General features: G+C 40.7%; 1 protein-coding gene across 1 annotated transcript in view; it reads right to left on the reverse strand.

Moving 5' to 3' along the window:
• Positions 1-17,044, reverse strand: part of MAN1A1 (mannosidase alpha class 1A member 1) — a 149,717-nt gene that overhangs the window by 131,128 nt on the left and 1,545 nt on the right. Inside the window, exon 2 of the mRNA XM_006778501.2 lies at positions 16,787-17,044. Coding sequence (XP_006778564.1) covers positions 16,787-17,044 — 258 coding nt within the window. The remainder of the gene's footprint in view (positions 1-16,786) is intronic.

Raw genomic sequence — 17,044 nt, forward strand, 5'->3', positions numbered from 1 at the left:
CACTCTTTCGTGCCCATCAACTGTCTGTGCCTCTGGGGTTGTGAAACAGGATACTCCAGGGTGAAGAACGGGCAGTGATCTCACGGAGAGGTGGAGGAACAACCTTTCCTCCCCGTCAGTTTGGTTTAGCACCTTCAGAATCACCCCTTGAAAGTGCTACCAGTGAAATCTCCCATGTTTTGGAAAACCTTGGGGACACTATGGTGATGAATGAGATTTCAGATCTATCAAAGGCATTTCCTTCCTGAGATAGCTTTTGAGCAATCCCACTGAGAACCAAAGGCCTGCAAATATAGTAACCAATCACGCAACTAGACAGCCTTCTCTCTCAGGAATTCTAGAGCACAGCAGCCAGTGCCCAGCGGTCAGGGAAAGGTGATCTGTCAGTGCCAACGTCGAGAATTCACCTCTCAAGGTTCCTGGAAGCAAGAGGGCTGCTCAGTCCCTACTAACCAGTCACCCCTTGATCACCAAGTAATCTGACATGAGTAACATATATAATCCCACTTCTGCTGCTCGTCTCTCTCCCTTTGTGTCCTTAGCATCACCTCTCTCTGAGAGAAAACACAAGCGGATGGAAGATGATGAACAGGAATGGGTAAAAAAGTATGGCAGAAAAATACTGCTAACTTAAGCCAAATAGTTGATTACTTCTGGCATAGCTATAATAATAAAAGTGCAATATGCTAATTAGACCAGACGTCCTTCCGGACAACCTCCTGGATGAAGCCGGGACTGCGAGGGAAGCCCAGGTCCCGGGTGCCAGAGGGAAGCCGGTGCCGGCAGCCTGGGGAAGGAAGGCCTACTCTTACATGAATTTCGTGCATCAGGCCTCTAGTATGATTATAAAATCCTAAACCTCACTTACCACATCAAAGTTAAAGTAGAGGGTTTAGGTCAAAACTTTGACTTCTCAAGAATACAAACATCCAGAGTAGTTTTCCTAATGAGGAATCTATACTAAGTTAACTCAGACCTGGTAGTATAGTTTATCAAACTTTTTCCTAGTCCCCAAAACCCGAGATTACTAAATTCTTGTGGCTTTACCTTATGAAAATCTAGAGTGTAATTCTCTAGATCACAGGTGGGTGGAGAACTACAACCACAGAATCAAATATACAACTTCCCGGCATATTCTAATGGCACTGCATTAAAGAAGACTAAGAAAGGAATAGGTGAACAGAACAGAATCTTCCTTCCCCACTCCCCTGAGGGCAACTGTTTTTAAAACTCTGTACTTCAGTTCATCTTAGAATCCTATTCTATATTCCTTCTGTATATAAAATTACAAATGTCTATTTGTCTTCAATCAATCTTAGAAACATTTCACAAGGCATGGGAAATACAAACATCTTTTGATTTGTACTTTTCTTATTTTCCTTACTACCAATAGCAAGCAGATTTAAAATTCTAATATTGAAAACAATAGGTGGGGTGGAGCTTAAAAAGGGGGGCGGGGCTAGAAAAAAACAAAAAAAAGATGAAAAGTAAGCCTTTAAGAACATTCGTTGGTGTTCTGTTTCCAAATCTAATCCTCCAGGCATAAACTACAAAGTTAATAAAGAGCAGATTAAAACCAACCAAGGACAAATTATTAACTCTGTTTTCCATTTCACTCTTCGATTCTTGTTTTAAATGCATCAGGAATCTCTGCGCCCAGCGTGGTTAAAGCTGCAGCTCTAATATTCAACGGCTCTTATCACAAAGGGTGTAGACACTTCCTAAATGAAAGCACCATATGCCTAATTATTGAGCTATATTTACACCCGTAGCTATCTCTGAATGAAACATTTCAGCTTTTGCACTCACAAATATTTCTTTGCCCCTAAGGTATTTTTCCAGATTTCATTCGTCTCTGTTCTCCCCCTGCAACTCCCCCCATCCCCGTCATGCCAAATCAATCAATCAATCAATCAATCAATCGAAGAATCTGAGTATTTGAGTGATAGCAGGCCAGGAAGCCCGATGTAACTGGACACTGGTTTTCCTAAGGATGAGCATCACTTCTATGAGATAACAACTGAAACAAGGCAAAGGAATGCTTACTTTCCTGCCACAGGAAGCAGGGATTCCGGCAACAACAACAAAGGTGGCAGCATCAATACAAACTGTTGGTTAACACGGCAATACTCCAGCCAAAACTTCCTTTCCTTTCCTGGAAATGACTTCTTGAATCCAATTACTTACGAACAACCGCTTTTCTTAAGAAAAGTTCAAGCTATCATTTCAATCAACCCCTCCCTAGTTGCTAAGAAATAAATACTGTTTGTTGGATATGCTACATGCCAGGCATTGTGCTGAGAGTCACAAATATCTTCTCCTTTAATTCTTACAACAACTCTGCAAAGGAATTATTAGCTCCATTTCCCAGATGTGGAAAGGGAGTCCCAGAAGGGTTTCCCCCGCTGCCACAATTCTAATCTGCCTACAATTTTGGTGACACGCTTAAACTGCGTCTCATTTTGGTTATATTTAAGACAAACTGCTTTCCACTTTACATTCTGGGCCATGAACCTATGAGATATTTTCAAGGAAAAGGTGTCTCCACACTTAGGAGGTCTGCTTGGAAGATAATATATAAAATTAGCCACACACAGGCCAAATACAAATAATAAATGCAGGGGAATTTGCAGAAGGGAGAGATCAGTAAAGGTTGGGAATGTGAGAGAAAACTTCATGAAGGACAAGGATTCTGAGTAAGTGAGAAGACACTCCATTTGAGAGAAATAAAGTAAGCAAAGCAAAGCTGTAAAGTTGGTGTGTTTTGGAGACAGTGGCTATGCGAGTTGGTTGAGGCAGAGTCCCTTCTAACTTAAGAGATACGACTCGCCGGGCTGGCATGGCTCAGAGGTTGAACATAGACCTGTGAACCAACAAGTCACAGTCCAATTCCCAGTAAGGGCACATGCTGGGGTTTCAGGCTCAGTCCTCAGTGTGGGGTATGAGGGAGGCAGCCAATCAATTATTCTCTCTCATCACTGATGTTTCTATCTCTCTCTCCTCCCTTCTTCTCTGAAATCAATAAAAAAATATTTTTAAAACAGAGAGAGAGAGATAGGACTCAAGGAGAAAACCAAGGCAGATCTGTAGATTAGGAATGTCAGCCTAAGCAGCTAGAACTTCATTCCAGAGCAACGCTTTTCAAACGTTAGTCACCGGTCCAGCAGTGTCAGCATCACCCAAGAGCATGTTAAAAATGCAAATTCTGTGACCCACTCACACCTACTGAATCAGAACGTTTAGGGCAGAGCCCAGCAATCTGTCAGCAAACATGCCCGCCAGGTGAATCTTTGAGTAGCTAACTCCATAGGAAACGAAGGAACACTAAAACCTCTGAGCTGGGCAACAGGAGAGAAGTGTTATTTTAAGAAGGTTCATCTAATAGTGATCTACAGAATGCATTTGAAAAGGGACCATTTGCAAATTCATAAAATTCATAGTTTGTACCATGCAAATATTTATTTGAGATAGCACTTTTCAGGAGATAACAATATTAAATTGGGAAACAAAGTTCTTTCTTCAAATATACCTTCTTATAGAGAAAATTTGTATTAAATTCTAATTTCTCTTGTGGAAAATAACACCTAACTTATGACTTTTCATTTCAGTGTAGTATTACTTATGAAAACACCATTGTCCCTCAAAATTTTTTCATTAGGATAGGAAAAAAAACACACCTTTAATTAGGTATATCATATATAAAATTAAAATGTAAAACAAAAATAAAAATGGTTCTTATTAATGTAGTCCAATTTCTAGATAATAATGGACAGAAATAAATGAGAACTTTACCTTAATTAAAATCAGCAGCGCTCTCTTATCCACTGAGGGATCCAGTGGATTCTAAAATCCTCAGTGGATGCCTGAAACCACAGATAATACCAAACCCTATATATACTATGTGTTTTCCTACACATACATAACTATAATAAAGTTGAATTTATAAATCAGCCACAGTAAGATTACCAAAAACTAATAATAAAATGTAACAATATACTGCAAAAAAGTTAAGTGAATGTGGTCTCTCAAAATAACCTATTGTACTGTACTCACCCTTCTTGTGATGATGTGAGAGGACACATACCTATGTGACAGGTGAACGGCATGGAGATTGTGACAGCGCGTTAGGCTTTCAGTGACCTTCTGATGATACGGGTTACTTGCGCACAAGCACCGGCACACAGGAAAAGCCGATCTGATAACCAGGGTGGTTACATGACTAAGCGGCAGGCAGCACGTACAGCATGGAAATGCTGGACAGAGGGAAGATTCACACCCCACACAGGACAGCGGAGATTTCATCTCGCTACTCAGAAGAACGCACAATTTAAAACGTCTGAATTGTTTCTTTCTGAAATGTCCATTTGATATTTTCAGACCATGGTTGGCCAGAGGTAACTGAAACCGCAGAAGGCAAAACCATGGCTAAGGGTGGACTACTGGACCCGAAAAGCAAAACGCTGGGTATGAAAATAAAGCAGGCGGACTCCGAAATGAAATGGAACTTTACGTTCAAGGAGGTGTGGACCTTCGGAGGAATCTCACCAGTATCTGTATTTATTTCAGCTGTATTACAGCTGCTCAGAAGGTATTTTATGAGCCACCTTCACAGCCAGTTTACAAGTCATGTAAGAAAACGAATAGTTTTTCATTTTATAAATGATTCTGAAAGCAACTTTAAAACTGGAAAAGGTGTTTCCTCCATGGATATATTCTTTATTCACTCACTAGATGCAGTTCTGAATCACTTTTGACTGTTTTCAAAAGTCAAGTGTCATGAACCAAAGAACTTATATACTTATACACATAGCCCGTGGACATGGGCAATAAGGTAGTGAAAACCTGGGGGGTGGGTAGGGGCTGGGAGGATGGGGAAAAGGGAAAAAAAGGGAGATATCTGTAATACTATCAACAATAAAAAATAATACATTTTAAAATGAAAACAAAACAAAACAAAACAAAAGTCAAGTGTCCCCTCAGAAGACAATAGCTTGTAGGCCATGAGGATGGCGGAAGGGGCTCTAAAGATGGTTGGATTCTACTTCCACTTTATGTGATTATATAAACGTGGGAACTGTCACACTTAACCTCTGCATATGTTTGCTTTAAAACACACACTCATTCAACAAATACTTACTGGGTCACATTATGGGCAGGGCCCATGGCTAGCTGACTGGTAGACAGATAAGGAGAAAGCTCTTTCTCCTGTTCAGCATGGTGGCTCTGGGGCAGACTCACAGCTAGGAAGAGCCAGCCTCACGGAGATTCTGTCCTCTTGGAGGCAGAAAAAGACAGAAGCACTTCCAAGCTATGCTGCCATTCTATCTTATTACTGATAGAACACTTAATTAATCATACTTTTTATTCACCCTAACTGCTAAAGCAGCTTTCAATAGTAGTTAATGAATCATCTTCATTTTTTATGCACCTCATATTGACCAACCCCCACTTTTTTTTTCTCTTAAGCTACTGAATTCTTCATCACACACTCTAAGCTAAGTAACCCCTAGGAGGATTAAGTAATGAAGACTAACCAAAATGCTTAATAGGAGTGAATGTGCACAACGTATTAACACATGCCAATTATAAAACACGCTTTTGAACTACATAAAATTCCTTTTAAACTTATTAAGAATGCCATATAAAATCGCTGACTCGGGCTAAAAACTCCTAAATATACAATATGAGCCGTTTGAGGCATTTCTAACTACGAGTTGAAAACCTGTACTTGCCATTTTATATGCCACTTTGACTACAAAAGTAACACACCTTAGAGAACAGCATCCTAAATATTCTAAAATTACTATTACCTCAAACCACAATTTATAAAAACAATGTAGTATGTCAACTGTTATTCACCATGTTAATGTCGTCTCAAAGCCAAATTTAAACAGTTCTGGCACTAGGTAGACTTTTATGAACTAACCAAGGTCAGACTACAAGTGCATTTTGAAATATGTACCTCTTTGCCATCTTAAAAAAGCAGGTCTAAAACCACGTTTATATTAAGAGGAATTAGCAAAACGTAAAATAAAAAATAACAAGCCCAAATTCATAAAGAAGTCATGCCTGTCTTTTATTCTCAAATAAATACCTTAGATGAAAAGTACATTTACCCTATTTGAAAAACTAAAGGCTTCTAACATACAAAAGATTGGCCTGCCCCTTCACACATAAAGATGTATAGTTACTGCTATGAATTCTTATGAATGATTTCCTTTTGGTTAATTTTCTCTTTAAGAATTTAACTTTGAAAGACTTGCCAATTTTCTGAAATTCTATTCGGACTACTTTGGATCTTCAACTATAATCTTAAAAGAAAAGAAAATCATTCTGATGAATTCTAAAAAGAGAAAGATCCTCTCCCCCCTGCTTTCGCAGATCTCCAGAGATGCCATACTTCCTAAAATATGTGATGCAAAACCCCAACTATTACTTCACAGTGAAGATGAGCCAGTGGGAGCTTAGCTGACATAGATGTTTTCAGCAGTCCTCCGTTATCTGTGGTTTCAGTTACCCAAGGCCAACTGCCGTTCAAAAATATTAAATGGAAAATTCCTGAAATAAACAATTCATAAGTTTTAAATTGTGTGCCATTCTGAGTAGTGTGATAAAATGCCTAACCTGCACTAACCCTGGTGTGAATCGGCCATTTGTCCAGAATATCTAGGCTGTATATACCCCCGGACCCACTGTCAGTCACTTAGTAGTCCTCTGGGTTCTTAGATCAACTGTTGCTGTAATGCAGTGCCTGTGTTCAAAAAACCCTTATATTATTTAATAATGGCCCCAAAGCACAAAAGTAGTGATGCTGGCAATTCGAATAGCCAAAGAGAACCGTACAGTGCTGCAAGTTAAAAGGTATGTATGTCTAGGAAAAAACCTAGTATATATAGAGTTTGGTACTATCCACAGCTTCAGGCAGCCATTGGGGATCTTGAGTGTACCCCAATAAATAGGAGGCTGTGCTCCTATCAATAAAGACTACTTTTTATCTTAGGTCCCAACCCAGAGAAGAGCAAAATTTTTTGTAAGTTTTTTTAAAATTAATTTTTATTGATTTCAGAGAGGAAGGGAGAGAGAGAGAGATAGAAACATCAATAATGAGAATCACTGATCAGCTGCCTCCTGCATGCCCCCACACTGGGGATGGAACCTGCAACCAGGCATGTGCCCTGACTGGGAATCGAACCATGACCTCCTGGCTCATAGGTTAACGCTCAACCACTGAGCCACACTGGCTGGGCTTCTAAGTTTTTGAAAATAAAATGCTCTCTATTGCTTTTCAGGACTTTGCCTCCTTTGAGAGTCCATGTCCCTTAAGCCAGGTTAGAGCCCCCTTCTCTGATATTCCACCCAATAAGCCTCCAAGCTCTGCCTTCTTCCCAATCCTGCTCCTTTAAAAACTTCCTTCTAGTTTACAATTCACAATGAGGAAATGTGGTTAGTCAACCAACACAAGAGAAAATGTTGCTCAAAGGCAAATTAAATATACAAGATACTATTCTATCACCTATGAAAGTAATAAAGATTCAATAGACTACATTCATCATATTATAGGAGGAAGTATAAATTGTTTATGGAAAGTAATTCCTCAAAATATACAATGATCCTTTGACCCATTCATTTCCCCTTTTAGGAATTTAAAGGGAAGTGCTACTTACGGATGTGCTGGCAGTGAAAAATGAGGCGAAAACTTAATGGACAAAGGTGTTTATCTCAGCAATTTTTATAAAAACAAAAAAACTGTAAATAATCTAATTGTTCAGGACCAAGGGAATGGTTAAAAAAAACTACGATCTTTTTTTCATATATTATACTACCGTACAATGACACATTAAAAGAAAATGAAAATAACACACACACACACACACACACACACACATATGGTGTGTGTGTGTGCGTGTAGTGTGGCTGCAACTGTAGAAATAAATAACCTATATGTTGGGGTAGGTATACTGTTGACACTACTTGTGACTTAGTGACAGACTGAAGGATTCATTTTTTCTTTTCCCTACTCTTCTGTACCTTTAAAAGGTTCTTTCCTAAGCAAGCATTAGTTTATAATGAAATAACACAATGAAAGACGCTTACTTCTTCTACAAGCATATTCTCACTCTTGCTCACACAAATCTCAGAGTATAACCATTTTTGCTGGGCCGCTTTAGTGGCGTTAGTGATATACTTCTCACAGCAGCCTTTAAGAAGCAATACATCAACGAAAGGGAGGCCCTGATGGTGACATTTCTGGGAATGAGATTCGGAGACTGGGCACACACCCCGGCGCTGCCTTACTCATCCCTCAGGTCTGTCCTTCTGCCTGATGCCCTGACAGACAGACACAGCGAGGAAACGCCCTCCCTTTTAGTAGTTCCAGCACATAATCTTATTAAAGAGGAACTAGGGTCAGAAGTCATGCCTCAAGCATGATTTCATTTCAGGAAAGCTGGACACGGCCACCGGCAGAGTGAGCCTTCTATGTTCTGACTCTCTCTAGTCCCTTAGAGGAATCAAGTGTTCTTCACAGGACTTTGAAAAGGCCATCAGTGAAGGAGGACTTGGCAGATACGGAGATTTCAGCAACAGCTCATGTCTCTGGACGTCATTCACAGCCTGGGTACATCAATTATTGCCACACCCTTCCCTGTAAACTACTGGCCCAGGCCAACGGGCATCCCCACCAGTGTCGCAACAGAGACTGTGTCAGTGCTGCTCTGCAACTCCTCCTTGCAGGACTTGGCGTCCTCTATCGGGTTTCCAGCCCCTCACTTGCAGGCCTCCTCTCACTCTGAGAACTGGAGGATAATCAATGGGAGACCCACATATCAATACGTGGAGAACTGCCACTGAAAGTCCATATAATGTGGCCCGAGTGTCTGGGTGAAAGGCTGTAGATGAGAGTGATCAAAAGTAGTGCAGAAAACCAGGGACTGTGCCTTTGCTAAGCTGAAGAGCCAGTGGACTGACAGAAAAAAGGAAGTGAGGGAGGCAATTTAGTTACAAATGTCAAGCCACCAGGAAGGATACCTACCTGCGCCTTTTAATTTTATTGCCTCTGTTCTGAATTATCTGTGGGCCTGCTGGGTTCTAAAGCACCTAAAGCAACTGCCAGAGTATCCCAGACACAAAAGAGGGCTTCACCCCTTAAATGCTCTTAAACCTTAATCTCATTAGGTTTCCTTTCAAGCACCTACTGATCTCAGAAGTCTTTATCAGGACTCAATGGGGGAGGGGCAGAGCTGCTGCATTCAGAGCGAGGGAATTAGCCAGTATTGCTTTCTCAGGATATACCTTCCCCAGCAAAGATGTCTCATCTCCCCTTAGGATGGAGGGTCTCAGAGAGCTCTGGTGCTGGCCTGCCACTCAGGCCTGAGCAGGAGGTGGAGTCAAGCCATTAGAGCTGAGATAGCACAGGCTTAGCGGGCCTGGGCACTAAGGCAGTTCCCATCTCTATCTCGATCGAGGGCACTGTTTCTCATCTATAAAATGAGTACTGGGCTTCAGGCTCTCTGAGGCCCTTCTGGGCCTGAAACCCTAGTCAAGCGAAACTCAATACTCTCAAAAAAGGCCCCAAATCATTGAGTTATAAAGAACAACTGCTGTACATGAATTTTGACTATCAAGTGACAGACTGAGCTCTGATTATAGAATTGACCATCATTATACAAATGTTTGCCAAGTCTAAAACAATTTTCTTCTCTCTTCTTAAAAACATTCCTCCAAAGACAAAACAGGTGAAAATGCACTTGACTCAACCTCTTTCTCTATTTTGGGAACCATTTCCATGCTTAAGGAGATAACTCAGGAACTGTGATTACTCTCAGAAGATGGTACTTCAGTAACAAGCACATTAGACTGTGAGGAAGAGACGAATTAATTCTTTACCACACCTTTTGAAGTACACAAGCTGAAGAAGTATATACTTTTAAAGATACCTAAGCCTTTTGAAATGTGGCAGAAATCTGAGAAAATCACAGTTGACAGCACCGCAATAAAAGGAGAGCTGTCTGGAAAGATCATTGTGATCCCTTTAAGCATCAAGCGTATTTGAAGTTGTTTCTGATAACTTTTTGAAAGTTAATTACCCACACCCCTGATTTATCAAACAGTATATCTGAAACCACATAATCTTGGCTTACCAGCTTGAGGCAATAACTAAAACAGTAATAATAGGAAGTAGCATTTATTATGCACTCACTACATGCCTGATACCAGATTCTAAGTGTTTTGTGTGGAGGGTCCCATTTCAGCCTTCTGATCCAACAAAAACGGGTGCTATTATTATCCCCCTTTTACAAATGAGAAAATGAAGCTCTGGAAGATTAAAAAAAATAAATAAAATAAAACTTATGTAAGGTCACAAACCTTGTAAATGAAAGAGGCCCAGTTCAGACCCAGGGCGTGCATCTATCTTCAGAACCAGCCCTGCTGACCACCATGTTGCTACAAGTGGAGGGAGCAGGGAAAGGTAAGGGCATCGGAGAATCTCAGGACCTACTTGGGCGAAGACAGCTGTGTGCTTCTGGAATGAAGGATCTATAGACTGGTGTGATTTTGAATGTCTGACAACTTTTTTAAAAATGTAGTCCTTCAGGTTAGCTATCAGTTCTTCCGTTACCCATAGTGCAATGTCAAAAGCATACGTACCAAGATGTGGTACACACACACTAGAATGTTACTCAGTTATAAAAAAAAAAAAACACCAGAAAATGAAATCTTCCTATCTGTGACAACACGGATGGGCCTAGAGGTTATTATGTTAAGTGAAATAAGTCAGAGGAGGACAAATACTGAATGAGTTCACTTACCTGTAGGAGATAAAAAACAAAGAAACAAACAAAACCGAAACAACTCACAGAGAGAGAACAACCAGAGATGCTGCCGGACTAACAAGTCATGGGGATGTGAGGTACCGCAAAGAGGATACAGCCAATAATATTGTAATAACGATGCATGGTGACAGATGGGTGCTAGACTTATGGTGACCACTTTGTTAGGTTTATAAATGTCTAATCACCGTGCTGCACACCTGAAACTGATACAATATTAGTTAAAAAATAATTTAAAAACAAAAGAGTATATACATTTATAGTTTATTTTTGCTTTTGTTTTATCTTTTTTATTTTATTTTATTTTTTTGTTTCTTACATTTATAGCTTAAAAGAGCCCCCATGCTGTCACAGCGTACTTCTCTAGGCTATCTCTCCTATCTGCTTTTCTCCCTCCCATTTTTCGCCCTCACTTCTCCTTGGAAAGAATGCCCAATTGGATGATTAGATATGCTATGCTTCCTGCAGAGACATTTATAAATAGGAAAAAATGCTTATCAAATTTTCCCTGGGCAGCTTTCGAAAGATGAAATCTTCTAAATCATGCCAGTAATAAGATTTAGAAAAAAAATTACGGTAGGTAAAAAGATACAGTAAAAAAAATTACTGTAGGTAACATAACTTAACAAGAATATGAGGTCAATTTGATAATTCTGAAGAATTACATTGTATTAGTATGTGCTTTGTACTCTGCATTAGGGTCAGCAAATAATGAAGACTTATTTGGCATTTTATTTAGGATGTGATCTATGATAGGAGAGTGAGCAACACTCACCAAGGATGGGGCTTCCATTCTCAACTCAATTCTACACCAACTGGCAACATGACTTCCGGAACAATCTTTGTGTATCAGTGGCCTCTACTGTAAAATGAGTAGCTGAGCTATCTCTAAGGTCTCCTCCAGATACAATACTTCATGATTTAGAGCATATGTTTTACTTTTAAAAATCAGAGTTATAATTTTTAGGACATATTGTTGGTAACAGAAAAATTAATTTGCAGAGTTTGTGTAAAGGACCTTTAAACAGATTTAGGAATGACGGGTTGGGGCAGGGGGTGGTTAAAGGTAGTTCAATTACTTAATACTAAGCAAGGCACTAGGCTAAGAAAAGTCAAGACTTAAGTCTCCCCAAAGAAAGAATTTCTTCCTTAAGCTACCAAACGCTGATTCCTCCTTTATCATTTTTGTCTACTCATGAGAAAGGCATTTCATAGTATCTCTGGAGCTCAGAGAATGGCTGCTTCTATTTTGACCAATCAAAACTCATTTTTGACACACACATATATTTCTATGGTTGTATAGGTTATAAAGAACTTAAAAGGCCATAGGTTCTCTACTGGCCTATGGGGTAGAAGCAGGCTCCAGGGCAGTTTTGATCTGCCCATGTACACGCATACCTCATTTTACTGCCTTTTGCTTTATTACACTTCACAGATGTTGCTTCCCCCCGCCCCCCCCGCAAACTGAAAGTAAGACCCTCCACCAACAAAAAGATTACAACTCACTTTATTGCGAATCTCGTTTTACTGCAGTGAGTGCTCTGGAACCTAAGCAGTGACACCTGAGGTGTGCATGTGAGCCTGGTCCTCAGCTCTCACACAGACCTGTGGGTATTCCCTCCCTCTGACCGTGAGGCACACCTTTTAAACTCACTCAAAGAAAGAATTTGTACTCCCATAAATTATGAAATAGTTTAATACAAATATATGTAGATTCTCCACTGAATTCCCACAAATTCAGATCTCATACAAAGGCATTCTTTACACATGTGAAGTACTAGGGTACATTTCTCCAGATGGGTTCGTTTAATAGCTCACATAAGAAATGCAGATGCAGTAACTCAAAAATGCATTTACCTCTTTTCACACCCTTCGCTAGATTCTAAGTCCTAACTACAGCTCCTTTATATGAATCTTAAGTTACCCGATAAGACAGAATACGCCTCTCAGACAGATTACCCACAGTTTACAGAAGAATTACGCTGAACATAATTGATTATCCATTAACAATCTTTTCTTGCTTTCCTATATTAATGTTCAATAGTCAGTGTCTACTCTAGTGCTTACACTGTTGAAATCCAAATTTACTCATCTACCTGTTAGAGAGAGGGCCCTTCCCAACACTCCATGAGGTACCTGTTCTGGGAATGGTCCTATCAGTGGGGAAATTTGCAATTGCCCATATTCAATGTGTGTGTTTTAGAGCAGGGGGAGCAAAACAGGCAATGTAACAACACAAGGGTATTTAATAAGCTCCTTCAGAGTCAGGTCTTCAAAGTGTGGCTTTTTAAAAAAAATATTTTTATTGATTTCAGAGAGGAAGGGAGAGGATAGAGAGATAGAAACATCAATGATGAGAGAGAATCATTGATCGGCTGCCTCCTGCATGCCCCCTACTGGGGATTGAGCCTACAACCCAGGCATGTGCCCTTGGCCAGAACTGAACCTGGGACCCTTCAGTCCGTAGGCTGACGCTCTATCCACTGAGCCAAACCAGCTAGGGCCAAAGTGAGGCTTTTATTATTTTGCAAAAATCATTCTCCACACCAGAACTACCCATACAAGTAAATTGGAAAGTTAAGTTTCAAAATAAAAGTTTTGTTTTAATCTGCCAAGGTAGATTATTCCTATGTCTGATCTTTAATAAAAGGGTTAACTGTTAATAGTTAACATAAATTATAGATTCAAGAACAATCTAAAGCTAGTGTAAGGTATAGAAATGTATTTCAGCTATCAGCCATCAAAATAAAAATATTTTTAAACTTATAATTACATAAACAGGTCTGTAATAAAAAACTAAAGCCTGTTTAGAAGCCAATAGTAACCCCAGCCACCGCTGATAGGACCTGATGCTTATCTGATAGACCCCCCAGCTGGCGAATCAGCCCCAACCCCCAACCCATTTGGGTTGGTGGGGACTCCCCCCAAAAAATCATCCTAATTTTTTGAGAAATTGACAATTTTTCTAACTTCTGTGCTTCATTATTCTAATACTGCTTTTAAAGCTAAGGACACCTTGAGTACAATTTTTAAAAGATCAAACTCATGAAAACATATACTATATATGTCTTATAAAATTCAGGGAAATTCCAGAGTTAATTTATTTACAAATTTACCATGGGTGTGTGTGTGTGTGTGTGTGTGTGTGTGTATGTGTATGTATGTGTGTGTATGTGTATGTGTGTGTGTGTCTCAATTTCAATTTTAAGTTTTACACCAAGATCGAACATCCATCAAATAAGTACTGGAAAGCAGATAATGCCTTGGTGGAGTGCACTAGGCAATATCCTATTTGAAATTACAGACTGTCTTCTCTGGGCACAAATTTGTTAAAAATTTACCACAGTACCAGTAACACAACTGTGTTGGCAATACAAAAATAGTATTGGCTGTCTTTAAACCAAATAAAAGTTTGGCTCAGAAATTAGAGTCTACACTCCCCAATATTAGACTAAAATATTAGACTTGCCTATATCTTTTAATTTTACTATAAAACTATTAGCACATTTAGGTGCAATAGCGAACCTAAGTATGTAAAGAGAACAATAAAATATAGGAACGATCAAGATCAAAACCAAGGCAAAGATCCATTGGTTCAAGGCAAGGAGTCCATAGCGGTACCTGGAAGGGAATCTAAATGTGTAGAGTTAAAAGTCCAGTGCCCTCTGCACAATGGGCAACGACTCTTTCCTCTCTGAAACTGCACATTTACAGCCCCGTTTTAGACTAACATGAGTTACTTTGTTATTTTTATTTACAAAGGAACACATCTGCCTGAACTAATCTGATGAAAAACCATAATCCATTTCTTCCCTTTAGACTTTGACTAAATACTGAAGCTAATTATGCTGGCTTTTTTTTTGGATTCTCACAACATGGGATATAAAGAACACATTTAGTTCCACCACTTTATGCAAGACTGGGCAATTTCAAAACATCTAGGTGCTAACATACGGACATGGAAGGCAACCTAAATTCCCTTTCCATGGTTAATTAAGACCTTTTGATTTAGAGACCCAGATAGCATGAACCTAATAGGGCCAGATATGCATGCTGCTAATATGACTGCTACTTGTCCCACTGCGTCTGCTCTAAATGCACTTTGAATCACTATTGGTCAGGACCAATAGCTTTTTAACATCCATACATCTTTAATATTTAAAATAATTTCCTTGGACAACAATGAACTCCACTAACCGGCAGCTCACAGGAAATTAGAAGCACGAGGCTTGTCAATTACAATGCTTCAAACGTAAGGGAAATATAAGCAGATACAGATTTAGGGTGAATTTACCTATGGGTTTTGGTGGGATATTTTTAAGGAGGCTGGGATGAAGAGAGGAGGGAGATGGCTGGTGAGAAGGAGAGCTTTTTCCGCCTTCCTCGTTCTGTAGCCCTGATAGATGTTCCTGGGGAAGGCAAACTGCTGGACCAAAGCTGTCTGGGGGAGTGAGTGAAAATCCATTCCTGCAAGTCTAGGGGGTCTCTACGCCCGAGGAAGGGTCTCCAAGCAGAAAAGCTGAAGGGCTGTGGAAGGAAGCTGTCTGCACAGGGGGGATGAAGGCATGCTACCCAGGGAGACTAACGGACTCAAATCCACTTGAACTTGCTCCAGCACAGCTTAGCCAAATTCATCTGGTCTCAGAGTAAAGTCACAAATCCTATGACAATCGAGCGTATTCCATTCTGTTGCCACTCAAGCTGAATACCAATTCACCTCCTCAGAATTCTCTTTCCTGTCTGAAAATGGGAGGGCCAGGGAGCTTTCGCTCCTGATTACCTACCCAATGTCAAGCCGCCAAATGTATATTCAGAGACTCTGAAATTCTTTAAAATGACAAAAACATGACTTCCCTTCATAATGCATTTCAGCAATCTGAATCAAGAGGTGAGGTGAAATGTTTTTTAATAGGGTTCCAACATCTCTTGGACCGTGTACAAATCCTGGCTGGTAGAATTTCACACGGGAGACTAGCTGTGGGAAGAGGCATGCCCACATGCCTGGCGACAGGTGACACAGGTGACAGGGAGGAAGTCCAGGTTTTAAGTCCTGGCTCCATCAATAACAAACAGGCTCTTTCATCTCTAAAATGACCGTCTAACATTATTTTAAGGTCCCCTTCAGCTTTAAGCCAGTCATGAACTAACCACATGTTACAAGTTCTAAATGAAAATAACGAGAAGGAAATGACGAAAGACTTATCGAAGTCCATGTTTGTCCTAGATTAAGTCTGTCATCATTGTGCTGCCGTAGAGGCAAACCTGTTGCATCACATGAAATACTTCTTTTTCTGACTACACCAGAAATGCAACAGCCGGTAGGTTTGGCTTTTTCAATTTTTCATTTTTAAAAAAGTTAAACAGTGTGCCCCCCCTCCCCCCCCCCCCCCCACATTGGTAGCAAGTTCTCAAGTTTCACTTTGATAGTCTGAAAGTACACACACACACAGGATGCCACCTGGCAGGCTGGGACCACATGCCTGAACGCTGGGGTGTGCTGGCTTGCTGTAAGAATCTTTTTATCATGTGTGATTGACGCTTAGTGTTTACATTGGCTTCATTCCAAAGCCACGTCCAAGTCTTACTGGGGGCTGTTTGGGACCTTCAATACCGCTGTTCTCAGAGACAATTAACAGTATCAGCCAACGGGAAAAAAAAGAGGTTTTGCACACCACTTGCCCATGCATTTAATGCCTCCCTCGTGTGGCCTGCGCTCACCGGAGCATGCAAGTTAGAAGCAAAGGAATTCAACCTCGGATGGTAACTGGCCACATCTATTACGCTACTGAAAAAAGGGGAAATGAAAGAGTCTTTGGCACCCCACCTGGTGGAGGTAGTAAACCTCCATCCATGCCCCCCGAGACTGTAATGTTACAGTATGAGTAGTTTCAAAGGTTTGTCGTTTCTCCCTGCAAAACACGGCGGGGAGGGAGGAATTTCTAGCACCGAGCACTCACCTCTTTGATCTTTGCCCTCTTCTCTCGGATGGCGGCATCGGCCGGCTCCCGGTCCACCGTCCCGATGGGCGGCACGAAACGCACCGGGGGCAGCCCCCGGTACGCCGCCTTGTCACGCAGCTGGTCCTGGGCCACCTTCTCCTTCTCCAGCAGGATGTCTCTCTGGATCTCCTCGGGCAGCTTCTGCAGCGTCTCCTTGGCTTCCCTGAGAGCCCGCTCGTGGTTTTCGCGGATCCTGGCCAAGTTGTCCTCCAGGGC

The sequence above is a fragment of the Myotis davidii genome, unplaced genomic scaffold (assembly GCF_000327345.1).
Source record: "Myotis davidii unplaced genomic scaffold, ASM32734v1 scaffold147, whole genome shotgun sequence".
NCBI lineage: Eukaryota > Metazoa > Chordata > Mammalia > Chiroptera > Vespertilionidae > Myotis > Myotis davidii.